Source organism: Canis lupus, chromosome 12, assembly GCF_011100685.1.
Source record: "Canis lupus familiaris isolate Mischka breed German Shepherd chromosome 12, alternate assembly UU_Cfam_GSD_1.0, whole genome shotgun sequence".
Taxonomy (NCBI): domain Eukaryota; kingdom Metazoa; phylum Chordata; class Mammalia; order Carnivora; family Canidae; genus Canis; species Canis lupus.
In genome coordinates this window covers 48,471,662-48,488,568 of record NC_049233.1, presented here as the reverse complement: position 1 = coordinate 48,488,568, position 16,907 = coordinate 48,471,662, and the positions used below count along the sequence as shown (strand labels likewise).

The 16,907-nt window shown below is 37.6% G+C and overlaps 1 protein-coding gene across 4 annotated transcripts in view; it reads left to right on the top strand.

Moving 5' to 3' along the window:
• The window catches only part of RNGTT (RNA guanylyltransferase and 5'-phosphatase), a 362,370-nt gene that overhangs the window by 33,826 nt on the left and 311,637 nt on the right, over positions 1-16,907 (top strand). For all 4 annotated transcript variants that reach the window (XR_005368010.1, XM_038554709.1, XM_038554708.1 and 1 more), the window contains exons 2-4: positions 5,744-5,853; positions 10,827-10,930; positions 11,030-11,118. Coding sequence is in view for 3 of the 4 variants with exons in the window: in XM_038554708.1 (XP_038410636.1) it covers positions 5,744-5,853; positions 10,827-10,930; positions 11,030-11,118 (303 nt within the window). In the remaining variant the exon portion in view is untranslated. The remainder of the gene's footprint in view (positions 1-5,743; positions 5,854-10,826; positions 10,931-11,029; positions 11,119-16,907) is intronic.

Sequence of the window (16,907 nt, the reverse complement as noted above, 5' to 3'; positions counted from 1 at the left end):
GCTTGATATGGGACTGGATCCCAGGACCCTGGGATCATGACCTGAGCTGAAGGCAGACATTTAACCAACTGAGCCACCCAGGTGCCCACCTTTTCATTTGCTTTACAGTGTCTTTCTAAAGAGTGAAAGATTTAAACTTTAACTATAACTTGCTGCTTATTCTAGAAGGTATTTTGCAACCAGAATTAAAAGAGAGAACTTTGTAGTGAACTATGATTACTTGTTAGGTACATATCTGTAGTATGTCTGACTAGTTATTTGAAATTTTTGAAAGGGGAGATTCTATAGACCTTTTTAAATTCAGGTTTTCTGATTCTCCTACGTTGTCAGCTTTTCTTCACATTTTATATAAAATCTCCAGTCAATAGAGCCATATAAATGATGGATAAAAGTAATGCTGAAAGATAACCTAAGCAAATCTTAGGGTGAGGAAATGTTTTTCTTTATGCTCTAACCATTTTTTTTTTAAAATTTTTTTTCAATTTTTATTTATTTATGATAGTCACACAGAGAGAGAGAGAGAGGCAGAGACACAGGCCGAGGGAGAAGCAGGCTCCATGCACCGGGAGCCCAATGTGGGATTCGATCCCGGGTCTCCAGGATCGCGCCCTGGGCCAAAGGCAGGCGCCAAACCGCTGCGCCACCCAGGGATCCCATGCTCTAACCATTTTTTAAAAAAGATTTATTTATTCAGAGAGAGAGCACCCATGTGTGCGCACACACACTCACACACAAGCAGGGGGAAGGGCAGAAGGAGAGGAGAGAATCTCAAGCAGGTTCTGACTCCCTGCTGAGTGTGGAGCCTGATGCGGGGCTTGATCTCACCACCCTGAGATTATGACCTGAGCTGAAATCAAGAGTTGGCTGCTTAACCGACTGAGCCACCTAAGTGCCCCTGCTCTGTTTTTATATGCATATTCACTTGTAATAAAGAGTTGTACTTGATAATCATCACACTTATTCAAATAAATTCATCACAGTTCTTTAAATTTTTTTTTGTAGGTCTTACTCCCTAGCTGTTTTGACTTTTTCTCCTTACATCCCTAACTTTATAGTGAATCCATTCTTTTTTACGTGTGGTTTTCTTTGTGGAGTTATGAAGGAACCTCTAAACTTAGATGTCTGGTTCCTTTCTAGCTCGGAGCATGCTCCCTGGATTCTTCCATTAGGGTTATCCACTACACTGATTTGTGAGAAAAACAAGATCATAAAGAAGTTCTTGTTGAAGTGATTTTTTTTTTGTTTGTTTGTTTGGAGTTAGAAAAATGGTTAAAAAATCAGAATTGTAATGTAATCTGCAGGCTGGCAGTGACAAAGTTCAGAATACTGATTTACTGTTAGATAAATGGAACAAATGTAGCACTGACTTGGGGTAGATAGCAGCAGGTAAGGTGCTAACTTCAGGCAGCTTTATGTTTCTCTGAGAAATAGACTTGTGTGCCTTTTTTTTCTCCCTTTTGCTGGGAATGAAGGGCCTGGGAATAAAGCTTTTACTTATTATTGTATTAGAATATTTTGGCCTCCAAAAATTAGACTCTTAATTGTTGTGTTCCAGTGAGATACTAAGCTCACCTATCAGATTAATTGTGATCTCTGGACAGAACTCCAGGCCTTCTGACAGTCATACTAGATCTTTACTAGTAATCAATACAGCTTCAGCTTCTAATGCTTATTAGAAAGTAAAATGAACACAACGTACAAATGTTCATGCCACATTGTGTATTTTAGAAATGCAGGGTTAGCAATGTTTTATAGTGGGTAAAGCAAGAGATACTAGCTATATTCTTGAAAGCTTTAGTGAAAAATAAGGAATATTTCACATTCCATTTTCTAGCTATTTCTTTCTCTTTTTTTTTCTGATTTTAAAAGTAATTCATGCTATTGTATAATTTCCTTGGTATGTGGCATATTTAGGAAAATGTGTTATGGCTGCTTACATTTTCTCACTGTAAACATTGGGATACATTTCAATAGTACTAGATGTTCATAATTTTCCTGAATCAGAAGGAAGATGGTACTAATTATATTTAATCTGTTCCACTATGAAATTACATCTGATTAAACCAGACTTCCAGTGGGAGAGGGCTCTTTGAAATAGGGCCAAGCTTTATTTCTGAAAAATTCTTTTTTTCAACTATGAGTGATAGATTTCAGGTAAACACTTTGAGGAAAGCAAAATTCTTGTTTCTCAAAGGTAGATCATTCAACAAAAAATTATCTTGTGCTTTCTATGTGTGAAGAACTTACTTGGAACTAACTTTAGGAATGTAATATGAAACAGTTTTGTGATAGAGATGGTGACTTTGGAGTCATTTTACCTAGCAAATATTTGAGAGTCAACTTTGTGCTAGTCTTTAGGGCTAAGGAGATGATTTAGACACAGTTTATAGTGTCAGCCATCTGCTATATGGTGAGGTTTTCTCTGGGAGCCCTGAGCTGCATAGGTATAGGCCCAAAGAAGGCAGGTGGTTGAGTTTATGGAGGTCTTGGTTTTTCTCAGGTAAATGTGGCTGAGTGATATGGAGGATCAAGGAAGTTAAGGGTATTTAGAGGGGACTGACTATGATGATCAGCTGTGGACTCTGACATTGGATAAGGAAAGTGAAGACTGGAGGAGTTGATGAAAGAAGATTGGACCTCTGAGACAACAATGAAGGAGAGAGAGAGGGCCTAGTGGGATTAATCTTCTAACATGTATTATTTACTTATTTTGTTTCTTATTTATGGTTTATTTTTCCCCAATAGAGTGTAAACTCTATGAAGGCAGAGATTTTTACCTGTTTTTTTCTTTTCACTGACATGTTTCATGTACCTAGAACAGTGCTTGGTATGTTGTAAGTACTCATTAAATATTTGTTGTAATAAGTTAAGTGAGTTGATGGTAGAGGTGATAAGTGCTCAGATTCTAGATATATTTTGAAGATAGAGCCAAGGGATTTGTTGATGGATTAAGCTTGGAGTATGAGAAAAAGAGAGGAGTCAAGGATAATGCCAAAGGTTTGGCCTGAGACTACTGAAAAAACTAGTGTTACATATGCTGAGATGGGGAAGACCACGAGAGGAGCATCTTTTAGACCTTACATAGCGAGAGCTCAGGTTTGGAGATCAGGTCTGAGACATCTGTTAGACATCAAGTAGAGATGAAGTCAGGTAAGCAGTTTGATATCCGAGCCTAGAGTTCAGGGAGAGGTTTGGACTGGAGATACACATTTTGAGTCAGCAGCACATTGATGGCTTTTAAAGCTGTGAGATCAGATGAGACACCAGGTAAGTGAATGTTGATAGAAAGGAGGTCCAAGGACAGGGCCCTGGGACAAAACATTGAGGGGTCAGGGAGGTAAGGAGGAGCCAGTAAAGGAGATTGAGAAGTAGAGGCCAGAGAGATAGGAGGAAAACCAAGAATATGTAGTATCCTGAAAGCCAAGTGAAAAAGTGATTCAGGAATTAAAAATTAAATTGAATTAAAAAATGATCTTGAATTTAAAAGTGACCAGTTGTTTGAGAACTGAGCATTGGATTTAGCATTATGGAGGTTATTGGTGATCTTGAGTGGTTTGTTGCATAAAACATAAACATTTAAAAAATTATGTTTTATGAAATTTAGGTTAAAGTCTCTGGATAGGGGATCCCTGAGTGGCTCAGCGCTTTGGCGCCTGCCTTTGGCCCAGGGTGTGATCCTGGAGTCCCGGGATCGAGTCCTGCATCGGGCTCCTGGCATGGAGCCTGCTTCTCCCTCTGCCTGTGTCTCTGCCTCTCTCTCTCTCTCTCTCTCTCTCTCATAAATAAATAAATAAATAAATCTTAAAAAAAAAAGTCTCTGGATAGATGTTAAGATTTCACTCATGTTATTTTACGTAGATATTCTTACTGATATTATTGAGTTTTAGGATATAAATCAGTTAAAATAGTTGATTTTAAAATTGATTATATAAGGTGACTCCTCCTATGCTTATACTATGATTCAGGGAAAATAAAAGGCCAAAAAGGTCAGTTAGTCTTGCTGAAATTATGATCACTGATAGTTGTTTAATGAGTGATTTTGGGGGCACCTGGGTGGGTCAGTGGTTGAGTGTCTGTCTTTGGCTCAGATCCTGATCCTGGGGTCCTGGGATCGAGTTCCGCATTGGGCTCCCTGCAGGGAGCCTGCTTCTCCCTCTGCCTATGTCTCTGCCTCTCTCTGTGTCTCTCATGAATAAATAAATAAAATCTTAAAGAAAAAAAAGAGTGATTTTGGTTAGCATGCTTCTCAGTATGATCCCTATCTTGGAATGCAGGATAAAGCTTATATGATGGAGAAAGTTTTAACCTTACAGTAAAGAAGTATAATTAGAAATTTTAAAGACTGATTTAATGTACTCCATTATCAGTTTTCTATTATTATATTTTTAAAGGCTTTAAGGCAATAACTTTTTAATGTAGTAGTTTAAAACCTTAGTCTTTTTTTAAACTATTAGCCAATATAAAATTAAAATAATTTTTATTGATGAAGTATAGTTGACATACAATGTTATAGTAGTTTCAGGTGTACATAGTGATTTGACAATTCTTTGCATTATGTAGTGCTTACCACAATAAGTGTAGTTACCATCTGTCATCATACAATGTCATTAAAATATTATTGACTCTGCTCTATGCTGCACTTTTCATCCCTGTGATTTATTTATTTTGCAACTGGAAGTTTATACCTCTTAATCTGCTTTACCTATTTTGTTCATACCGGTGCCTCAAACTTAAACGCATGTGCTTGCACACAAGCTGGGGGAGGAACAGAAGAGGAGGGAGTGGAACGGAGAAAAATATCTCAAGGGAGAAAAAAAAAAACCTCAAGCCGACTCCCTACTGGGCACAGCCTCTTGTGGGGCTGGATCCTATGACCCTGAGATCATGACCTGAGCTGAAACCGAGACTGGGATGCTCAACTGACTGAACCACTCAGGCGCCCCTTTCTCTTGCTATTCTATTTGATTGTCAATTTTTGGAATTTATGTTGTCCTTAAAAATTCTAAGGTGATACTTTTAAAAGTATGGTTTGTACTGAGAATACATCGTGAACAGTTCCATTTAAAACGTTTTAAGACAGTGATTTTATGGTACGCCTGAGTGGCTCAGTGGTTGAGCATCTGCCTTTGGCCCAGGGTGTGATCCTGGAGACCTGGGACTGAGTCCTGCATGGGCTCTCTGCATGGAGCCTGCTTCTCCCTCTGCCTCTGCCTGTGTCTCTGCCTCTCTCTCTGTGTCTCTCATGAATAAATAAATAAAAATATTTTTTTAAAAAAGAAGACGGGATCCCTGGGTGGCTCAGCAGTTTGGCACCTGCCTTTGGCCCAGGGCGCGATCCTGGGGTCCCGGGATCGCGTCCCGCGTCAGGCTCCTGGCATGGGGCCTGCTTCTCCCTCCTCCTGTGTCTCTGCCTCTCTCTCTATGTCTATCATAAATAAATAAATAAATCTTTAAACAAAAATAAAAAAGAAGAGGGGCAGCCCCGGTGGCTTAGCGGTTTAGCGCCACCTTCAGCCCAGGCCTGATCCTGGAGACCTGGGATCCAGTCCCACGTCGGGCTCCCGGCATGGGGCCTGCTTCTCCCTCTGCCTGTGTCTCTGCCTCTTTCTCTCTCTCTATGTCTCTCATGCATAAATAAAAGTATTAAAAAAAAAAAAAAGAAAGTGATTTTGAGAATTGCTAATTATGGTTTCAACCTGGAACATTTTCTTTAATGAAAATTGTTACCTGTCTTAATGTTTAGGAAGATTCTTACCTCTGAAGACAATGTTAGGACCAAGATATGATAGTCAAGTTGCTGAAGAAAATCGATTCCATCCCAGTATGCTCTCAAATTATCTAAAGAGTCTGAAGGTAAGAATCAAAACCTTTTGGTATTGATTTAGTATACTTTATCTCTCTCTCATTCTTCAAGTGGCTTAAAAATACTTCTTATTTTGAAACAATTTATTGACTAAGAGGAAGTGGTAAAAATTGTACATAGAATTCTGTGAACCCTCCCCCTAGCTTTTCCCAATGGTGACATCTTACATAATTGTAGTATAACATCAAAGCAGGAAATTGACATTTGTATAGTACTGTTGAATTGATTACAGACCTTATTTAGTTTTTAGAGTTTTTATATGTGTTCATTTTTGTGTATATGTATATAGTTCTCTGCATTTTGATCCAATGTATAGATTTGGTGTTAGTCACAGAACTGTTTCATCTCCACAGAGGAATTCTCACATGCTATCCCTTTATGGCTAGACTCTACTCACCCCCATCTCTGTACATTTGTACCTGCTAATCCATTTTCCATCTCTATAATTTTGTCATTTTGAAAATTACATAAATGGAATAAAACAGTATGTGGCCAGGCAGCCCGGGTGGCTCAGTGGTTTAGTGCCGCCTCCAACCCAGGGCCTGATCCTGGAGACCCAGGATCGAGTCCCACGTCAGGCTCCCTGCATGGAGCCTGCTTCTCCCTCTGCCTATGTCTTTGCCTCTCTCTCTCTCTCTCTCTCTCTCTCTCTCTCTCTCATGAATACATTTAAAAAAAAATCTTTAAAAAACAAAACAGTATGTGGCCTTTTGGGATTGGCTTTTTTCACTAAGCATAATACCCTTGAGGGCCATCCAAGTTGTTGTATGTTTCAACAAAAAGTTTTTCTTTTTGTTGAATAGTATTTACTTATATGGATGTATCAGGGTTTATTTAACTCTTCTCTCATTGAATGCTTAAATAACCATTTAACCAATTTGAGTTATTTCCAGTTGCAGGGTATTGCAAATAAAGCTATGTAAACATTCATGTACAGTTTTCATTTTTCTGGGGTAAATGTTCAAGAGTATGATTGCAGTGTGCATAGCTAATTTTATAAGAAAGGGCCAAACTACTTTCCCAAATGAAACTTTTTAATTTTTTATATTAATCTGACATCATACTGATTCGTTTCCTAAAGCTACTGTAACAAATTACTATGAAATGAGTGGCTTAAAACAGCAGACATTTATTCTCTCACAGTTCTGGATGCAGGAAGTTCTAAATCAAGGTATTGGAAAGGTTGGTTCCTTCTGGAGGCTTAGAAGGAGAATCTTTTCCATTCGTTCTTTTCTGCTAGCTAGCTTCTGGTTAATACCAGTGATCCTTGATATTCCTTGGCTTGCAGCTTTGTGGGTTGTCTCTTGTTATTGACATCTCCCTGTGTGTGTCTAAGTTTCTGTCTTTTAAGGACACCCTAATGCAGTATGATCTCATCTTAACTTGATTATATTTGTAAAGACTCTCTAGCCCTATTTCCAGATAAGGTCTCATTCACAGGTATAGGATTTAGCACTTGAACATATCCTTTTAGGGGACATAATTCAACTTGTAACACTACTGTTTGTACTCTTCTATTTTAGTACATTAGTCTAATATTAATACCCATTACCCAAGGGCTTCTTTTTTTTTTTTTTTAAAGATTTTATTTATTTATTTATTCATGAGAGAGACAGAGAGAGAGAGAAAGAGAGAGAGAGAGGTAGAGACACAGGCAGAGGGAGAAGCAGGCTCCATGCAGGGAGCCCAATGTGGGACTGGATCCCAGGTCTCCAGGATCATGCTCTGGGCTGAAGGTGGCGCTAAACCGCTGAGCCACTTGGGCTGCCCTACCCAAGGGCTTCTATCATGGGAGAAAAATTGTCACTTAGATTTTGAAAACCTGTTATTCCTTTTCTTGGTGTAGTTTTTTTGCGTATTTATATTTTTTGTAAACTTTAAACTTTTATTTTCATTATCAATAGTGATATGAATTAAATCATAGTTAACATTTATAGAGCATTAAATATTTCCTGGTTGGTATTGTAAGAGTTTAGGCTTAGAAGCCATATATTCTGGCTTTGATTTCCAGTTTGCCACTTGCAGCTTTGTGGGCAAGTTACATAATCTCTTCCTGTTTCAGTTTCCTCATCTGTAAATAAAATTAGTGTATATAAAGCACGTAGAATAGTGCTTGGCACAGAATAAGGCCTTTATTGAATCTTATAACAACTCCATGAGGTAGATACTATTATTATTCTTACTTCATGGATTGGGACTATTATGAAAAATAAATATGTATATGTAATATATATGTATATGTGTATGCAGACAGATTCACACATAACATGTTACCTATATAGACACATCTCACACATACACACATACACATATATGGGGCTTCAGGCAGTCAAGTCATACGGTACAGTTTCTCCATTTCCTTGGCTAAAGTTTCCTATGTAGTTAGAAACTTCATATTTTCTTGCCCATTTCCACTTTACATCCATTTCTTATTTTGGACCTGGATACACACAACGTGAGTTCTAATTCTTTTTTTTTTTTTTTTTTTAAAGATTTTATTTATTTATTCTTAGACACAGAGAGAGAGAGGCAGAGACACAGGGAGAGGGAGAAGCAGGCTCCATGCAGGGAGCCCGAAGTGGGACTTGATCCTGGGTCTCCAGGATCACACCCCAGGCTGCAGGCGGAGCCAAACCGCTGCGCCACCAGGGCTGCCCATGAGTTGTAATTCTAACTCACTGAGAAGCTGTATTAATGAGATCTAAACCTCTGTGTTTGACAATATATGTCCTTTGAAGGAATTGAGATCACTGCTGAAGCTCTGTGAGAAAAGAAGTAGGTCCAGGGGTGGCATATTGTAGAAAATGTCATAAAAAAATACATTTCCTGTAAGTAAGAACTCTCTTGATGGGTAGATTGATCTCTCATCTGTACTTAAACTAAAGAATCTGGCAAAATCAGTGAGCACATTATGGCAGCTAGTTAGTATTTTGGAAAAAAGTTTTGTTAGTTTTGTTGTGCGTGAAATATAAATACTTTTGCTATTTTTCTTTCTAAGAATGGAGTCAAAACATTATGTAGACCAATCTCCTTTAGGCACATCCAATAATAGGTACTCAGTAAAATCAGCAACAATAAAAGAGAGAAAAATAACAATTTAAAAAGTGCAGATTGGGGACATCTGGGTGGCTCAGCATCTGCCTTTGGCTCAGAGCGTGATCCTGGTCCGGGAATCAAGTCCTGCTTCGGGCTCCCTGTGAGGAGCCTGCTTCTCCCTCTGTCTATGTTTCTTTCTCTGTGTCTCTCATGAATAAATAAATAAAAAATCTTAAAAAAAAAAAAGTGCAGATTGTTTCTCTTGCCATTCTTCCCAGAGAATAATGTGCTTCAAAATAGGATAGAGGATGTATGAATTTTTTATTTTTAAAATTTATTTTATTTATTTAATTAAAAAATTTCATTTATTTATTCATGAGAGGCAGAGACATAGGCAGAGGGAGAAGCAGACTCCCCGCGGGGAGCCTGATGCAGGACTGTAAACCAGGACCCCGGGATCATGACCTAAGCCAAAGGCAAGATGCTCAACCATGGAGACACCCGTGTGCTCCCATTATTTATTTATTTTAAAGAATTTATTTGAGAGAAAGCAGAGTGAGAGAGAAAGAGCATGAGGGGGGTGAAGGTCAGTGGGAGAGGGACAAGCAGACTCCCCTGCTGAACAGTGAGCACTGATGCAGGGCTCCATCCCAGGACCCTGCGATCGTGACCTGAGCTGAAGGCAGACGCTTAACTGATTGAGCCTTAATTTTTTAAAAATTAATTAATTAAGGTGCTCCTTGGGATCCCTGGGTGGCTCAGCGGTTTGGCACCCGCCTTTGGCCTAGGCTGTGATCCTGGAGTCCCGGGATTGAGTCCCACGTCGGGCTCCCTGCATGGAGCCTGCTTCTCCCTCTGCCTGTGTCTCTGCCTCTCTCTGTGTGTCTCTCATGAATAAATAAATAAAATCTTAAAAAAAAAAAATTAAGGTGCTCCTTAATTTTTTTAAAATTTTAATTTATTTATTAGAGAGATGGTGAGAGAGAACATCAACAGGGGCAGGAGAGAGGGAGAAGCAGGCTTCCTCAGTAGGAAGCCTGAGGTAGGGGCTCCATCCCAGGACCCTGAGATCATGACCTGAGCTTAAGGCAGTTGCTTAACCAACTGAGCAACTCAGACGCCCGAGGATGTATGAATTAACTGTTCTTTAACTTGGCTCAGTTTGGATGTACATATCTTAGTGAGACTCTCTTACTAGTCTGAAGATGATTCTAGTTGTGAAAGATTTTTTAAACCACTTGGCCTCTGATCACAAGCCAACTATATCAATTGATGGTGAACAGAAGAAATAATGATTTTAGTTCCAGTGCAGGAAGAAAAACTGGCTAAGAGGTGAGATTAAGTCTTCAATGAGATGTATAGTTATGGCCATGTGTACTGTTCTCTATTGACTATTTAAGGGATTTACAAAAGAATTTTGACTGTACATACTTTTTATCATATATGGTACTCACTTTAGAATTAGCTGCCTAGCTTGTGATGTAGTGATAGCTGTTTAGAATGCTGAGTTGATGTGTGCCTGGGTATGGGGTGTATTTCACACAGATGCTATTCTTGCTGTATTGTCTTGCTAATAAATCATAAGTCGGGTGGATGCAGAAAACTGCATCCATGTTTGCTTTTTTAGGTAGACTTTTAGGATGTTGAAGTGGAGTAAGTTTTGCTTCTGTTCTAGTTCCATCATTAGTTTGGGGGTTAATTTATTTCATTGAGTGCCTTTTAAGTTCTGGTACCTTGAATAAAACTTCAGTAACTGATGCTCTTGTCAATAGTTTATTGGCAGAGTGAACATAAAATCTCTCTCAATATAGATGGTTAAACTGGAGTATTGCCATTTCGTCAGTTTGTTTTGGAACAAATTCAGTTACTAGTAAATCTTCCTTTTTTCTTTCTTTCTTTCTTTCTTTCTTTCTTTTTTTTTTTTAAGGTTAAGATGGGCTTGTTAGTGGACCTAACAAATACTTCAAGGTTCTATGACAGAAATGACATAGAAAAAGAAGGAATCAAATACATAAAACTTCAGTGTAAAGGGTAAGTCATGTATTAAGATTCTTTATTTAATATTGAAACCTTTTGCTGAAATTTGCAATTTCTTCTTTTTCAAAAAAAAAAATGTTTCCGTATTACTAGACATGGTGAGTGCCCTACAACTGAGAATACTGAGACATTTATTCGTCTGTGTGAGCGGTTTAATGAAAGAAACCCTCCAGAACTTATAGGTATGTCTTACTTTACCACTCTTTAAATATTTTATTTTGTGATTGGGTTTCCATTTTCTTTTTTGCAAGTGAGGTGATACAGAAAATTTTTTTTCTTTTTTAAGTAATCACTGAGAAAAGTGATTAAAGTAGTTAGAATAATAGACTAACTTTTGTGAACTATGAAATACATTTTTGTAATTTTTACAGTTTTTGAGATAAAGCCCTAATTGCCCCTCTTCAGGTATACTACTGGGAAACTTTACCTTAAACACTGCATATTTATTTTTTATAATTTTGCATTTTATACTGTGTATACTATGAAAAAAATTTTTTTTTAAATTTTATTTTATTCATGAGAGATACAGAGAGAGAGGCAGAGAGACAGGCAGAGAGAGAAGCAGGCTCCATGCAGGGAGCCTGACGTGGTACTCAATCCCGTATCTCCAGAATTATACCTTCGGCCGAAGGCAGGCGCCAAACTGCTGAGCCACCCAGGTGTCCTGAAAATATATTTAGAAAATTTTTTTTATTTATTTGTTCATGAGAGGCACAGAGAGAGAGAGGCAGAGGCAAAGGCAGAGGGAGAAGCAGGCTCCCTTTGGGGAGCTGATGCGGCACTTGATCCCAGGACCCTGAGATTATGACCTGAGCCAAAGGCAGACGCTCAACCACTGAGCCACCCAGGTGTCCCTGAGTGAAACTCTTTTTTTCACTCAGTATTGTATTTCTAAGAGTGATTCATGATGATGTGTGTAACTGTGGTTCATATTTGGCTGCTGTATAGTATTCTATCATGAATATCATATAGTTTATCCATTTTCCTGTTGATGGACAACTAGTTCAGCAGATATTTATTGATTGCTACTCTTTGTAAGGTATTGGCTCTTGGAACATATCAGTGGAGAAAATAAAAAAGTCTTTGCTCTATTGGAGCTTATATTTTAAATTTTTTTTTTTTTTAACATTTTTATTTATTTATGACAGTCACAGAGAGAGAGAGAGGCAGGGACATAGGCAGAGGGAGAAGCAGGCTCCATGCACCGAGAGCCCGACGTGGGATTCGATCCCGGGTCTCCAGGATCGCGCCCTGGGCCAAAGGCAGGCGCCAAACCGCTGCGCCACCCAGGGTTCCCTGGAGCTTATATTTTAGCATGGACTGGGAGCAGGGGGAGGGGATGTGGGAGGAAGGCAGATAATAAACACTAAATGTATTAAATAGGTAAATTAAAACGGACAGTTACTTAAAATGACATTTGGTTTATTTTCATTTTTTTTTCTATTATAAACAGTGCTACTAATGGTCTTCTAGAATTTTTAAGGTTTGATTTTTAGCTTTGATTTTCTTTGTTCTTTCAGATATTTATATTGATATATGATTTGAATTGAGGATCTAATTTAAATGTTTTTTATATAACCAACTATTTGTTTTTTTGTAGCTTATTGAATAATTTTTTTCTCGTGATAGTTAGATGCCATAAGTTAACTTCTTCTTTTTTTTGTTTTTTTTAATATTTTACTTATTCATTCATGAGAGACACAGAGAGAGAGAGAGAGAGAGAGAGGCAGAGACACAGGCAGAGGGAGAGGCAGGCTCCATGCGGGGAGCCTGATGTGGGACTCGATCTTGGGACTCCAGGATCACGCCCTGGGCCGAAGGCAGGCGCTAAACCACTGAGCCACCCAGGGATCCCCAAGTTAACCTCTTATATGTACTTTTGGAAAGTTTTTACATTTGATTTGCCTTTTAATTTTTAAGGTAATATTTTAAAACTTTTGTTGTCAATATATTTTCTTTTGCAATTTCTTCTTCTTCTTTTTTTTTTTTTTTAAAGATTTTTAAAAAATGTATTCATGAGAGACACAGAGAAAGAAAGAGAGAGAGAGGCAGAGACATAGGCAGAGGGGAGAAGCAGGCTCCATGCAGGGAGCCCGATGCGGGACCCGATCCTGGGACTCCAGGATCATGTCCTGGGCCGAAGGCAGGTGCTAAACCTCTGAGCCACCCAGGGATCCCCGCAATTTCTTCTTTTTAAAGTTTTAAGTAGCTAACATTTTCCCTATACAGAGAATTAAGTGAAAAACTATTAGAAATAGTAAGAAAGTACAGGGGATATATTTGAACACAGATAAATAAGAAAATATCGACTTTCTTGCAAATAAACAGTAAATAGAAAATAAAATTAGAGGATGGTCTTACTAATCTTATTAATAATACTGATTAACATTTATGGAGCATTTCTTCTGTGCTAGTCACTCTGTAAACTGTTTTACATTCAGTGTCTCCTTTTCTTCTTACAACAGTCTTTTTACACGGAATTTATTGTCACCCTCATTTTATGATGAGAAATTGAAGATTGGGAAGATTAAGTGACTTATTCAAGGTCATTCACACAACTAGTAATGGTTAGAGCGTAGGTCATATCCTAAGCAATCTTAGTTTTAAGTTCATACTCTAAACCACTTCTCTTTTCTGTAACAGAAGTACATGATACCAAGGAATAAAGTTATTAAGTGTAGGAGGTCTTTATGAAGAAAATATACTTGGATGTTTAAAAGACTCGAAGAAAGAGAGAGATATTTGTTTCCAAGTTAATTTCAATTTTTAGTGTAATTCTAAGCAAAATCCCAATGAAACTTTGGAACAATTATTATGAAGTTAATTTCTTTTATTTGTAAAATTTACTGCTTCAACATAAGTCAACATATATTGAGCACAGAACAACATTGTTTGGCAAATGAAAGAGGCAATATTATGAGCAAGAAAAATTTGAAAAACAAAAATAATGAGGGGATTGTCCTTACCAGTTTGTAAAGCAGAGGGTAAAGTAATGGACACTATAGTAGTTTCCTGGTGGTAGAGGATATGTTTTCCAAATTGTAGGGGGAAGGTGTGATTATTCAATAAATGGTGTGAAACAATTAGTCCACTATATAATAACATGTATTTTAGATGGATTAAATATTTTTAAAAGGACCCATAAACACATAGGAGAAAATATAGGTCAGTATTTATTTAATTCTGGGATAAGGTAGTATATTTCAATATATCAACCAAAGGCAGAATCCACAGCAGTGTCCCTGGACTGCTTGCATGAGAATCACCTGAGGATGCTTATTAGAAATATTTGTTTTAGGGTCTCATCCTGAATCTGCATAATCAAAAACTCTGGGATTAAAGCCTAGGAATTCAGTTTTTGTTTTTTTGTTTTTTAAAAACAAGGATCTTTGGAGACTTTTTTATGTACACTTAAATTTGAGTGTTCCTGTCAAAAATGAAAATGTGTTCTCCATTACTGTAATAGTACCTACTGTAATCAATGAGTGCTTATTCTTTGCTTGGCAGACATAATGGTAAACTATAAGTGAATGAATGAAGAAATGAATGAATATAATCCTCATGACAACTATGTAGTATGTGGTGTTATCCCCATTTTACAGTTAAGAAAATTAAGTTTCAGAGAAATTAAGTAGTTTGCCTTTGGTCATGCATCTAATAGGTATTTTTTTTCCTTAAGATTTTATGTATTTATTCATGAGAGACACGCAGAGAAGCAGAGACATAGATGGAGGGAGAAGGAGGCTCCCTGTGGGGAGCCTGATGGAGGACTCGATCCCAGGGCCCCAGGATTATGCCCTGAGCCAAAGGCAGACGCTCAACCACTGAGCCACTGGCTCTAGGTTGTTGCTACCCTGATTTCTATATTAACTCATGAAAAATGAAAAATAATTTCTGAACTATAAAACATAACAGAAACAGAGCACAAGTATTATTTGACAAGTTTGGAAAAATATTTGAAGCATATGACGGATAAAAAAAATATACAAAGAGGGACACCTGGGTGGCTCAGTTGGTTGGTATCTGAGGCTCAGGTTATGATCTTGGGGTTGTGAGATCTAGCTCAGCGCTCAGCAAGGAATCTGCTTGTCCCTCTCCCTTTTCCTGCTTGCATGCTTTCTCTCTCAAATAAGTAAATAAAATCTTAAAAAATAATATATGTATATATGCAAAGAGATTTTATAATCCCAATGGCAAAATACAGAAAACAATGAAAATGCAACTTCTATAAAAGAAAATACAAATAGCCAAGAAACATGAAAAATTTTTTTTCATTTGTTAACAAAAGATACAACTAAAATATAGTTGTTACCTTCCCCCATCAGATTGTAAGGATTTAAAAAATTATGTCAAGGATTGGATACATTGAGTGCTCTCATATTGTTAGGGTGTTACTTGGTACTGCTTCTCTGGAGGGACATTTGGTGATATTTTTCAAGATCTTTGAAAGCAGGGATCCCTGGGTGGCGCAGTGGTTTGGCGCCTGCCTTTGGCCCAGGGCGCAATCCTGGAGACCCGGGATCGAATCCCACGTCGGGCTCCCGGTGCATGGAGCCTGCTTCTCCCTCTGCCTGTGTCTCTGCCTCTCTCTCTCTCTCTGTGTGACTATCATAAATAAATAAAAATTAAAAAAAAAAAAAAAGATCTTTGAAAGCATTTATATACTTTGACTTATCAAGACTACATCTAAGAATTCATTTTAAGGAAGTAGAGATGGACATGAAGATTTATGTGAAAGGAATTTCATCACAGCTTCATTTGTAATAAAAACAGAATTTGATATCTGATAAAAGCAGGTCGTTTATAGAGTATGCAACTATTATTTAACAGAAGAACAATAACATGCAATATATGCTATACAGTATTATGGTACATTCACAAGACTGTATGTAACAAGTGCACATATATACACCTATATTTAGGTATACATCCGGAAGATACACAGCACTATGGCCTTTGAGTGACAGCTGTTTTCTTACTTGAAAGAAATCATTGCAGTGGTAGATGCTAAAAATACGCTTGAAGAATTCAAGGAGGACAAAAAGTTTTAACATTCAGAAAAAGATGTCATGATTTCAGAAAGATTAACACTCCTAGGTTTAGGAAAATAAGTTACCCTTATAAATTGTCCAGTTGTATTGTTGGAATTATTTTTATATAGTTGATGTATTTAAATCAGTTGCTGTCAACATTTATTTATTTATTTATTTTTTTGCAAGGTAAAGATATAACATTTATGACTTTATATCTTTTTTTAAATTTTTTATTTTTTATTTTTTTATTTTTATTTTTTTTATTGGTGTTCAATTTACCAACATACAGAATAACCCCCAGTGCCCGTCACCCAATCACTCCCACCCCCCGCCCTCCTCCCCTTCTACTACCCCTAGTTCGTTTCCCAGAGTTAGCAGTCTTACGTTATGTCTCTCTTTCTGATATTTCCCACACATTTCTTCTCCCTTCCCTTATATTCCCTTTCACTATTATTTATATTTCCCACATGAATGAGAACATATAATGTTTGTCCTTCTCCGACTGACTTACTTCACTCAGCTCAACATTTATTCTTAACGTCCAAACTGCTCCAACCTAGGGCAATGGGAGCCTCTTCAGTTGGTTTCTATATTCTTTTGATATTACCCATTAGTCTGATGGTTTCCTTGTTCTCTGGCACATGATGTTTTCCAGACAGCATCTGTTATTTCTCTGAAGAGTTTGGTTCATTTTAGTGGTTCCTATTTAGAAAATAGTATTTAGAGATAATCTTGGTGTTGGAGATCATTCCATAATTAAACACATTAACATTTCTGCAGTTAAACATGAATATTCATTTTTTAAAAGATTTTTAATTTATTTCTCTATGACAGAGAGAGAGAGAGAGAGAGAGGCAGGCAGGCAGAGGGAGAAGCAGGCTCCATGCAGGGAGCCTGATGTGGGACTCAATCCCATGTCTCCAGGATCACGTCCTGGG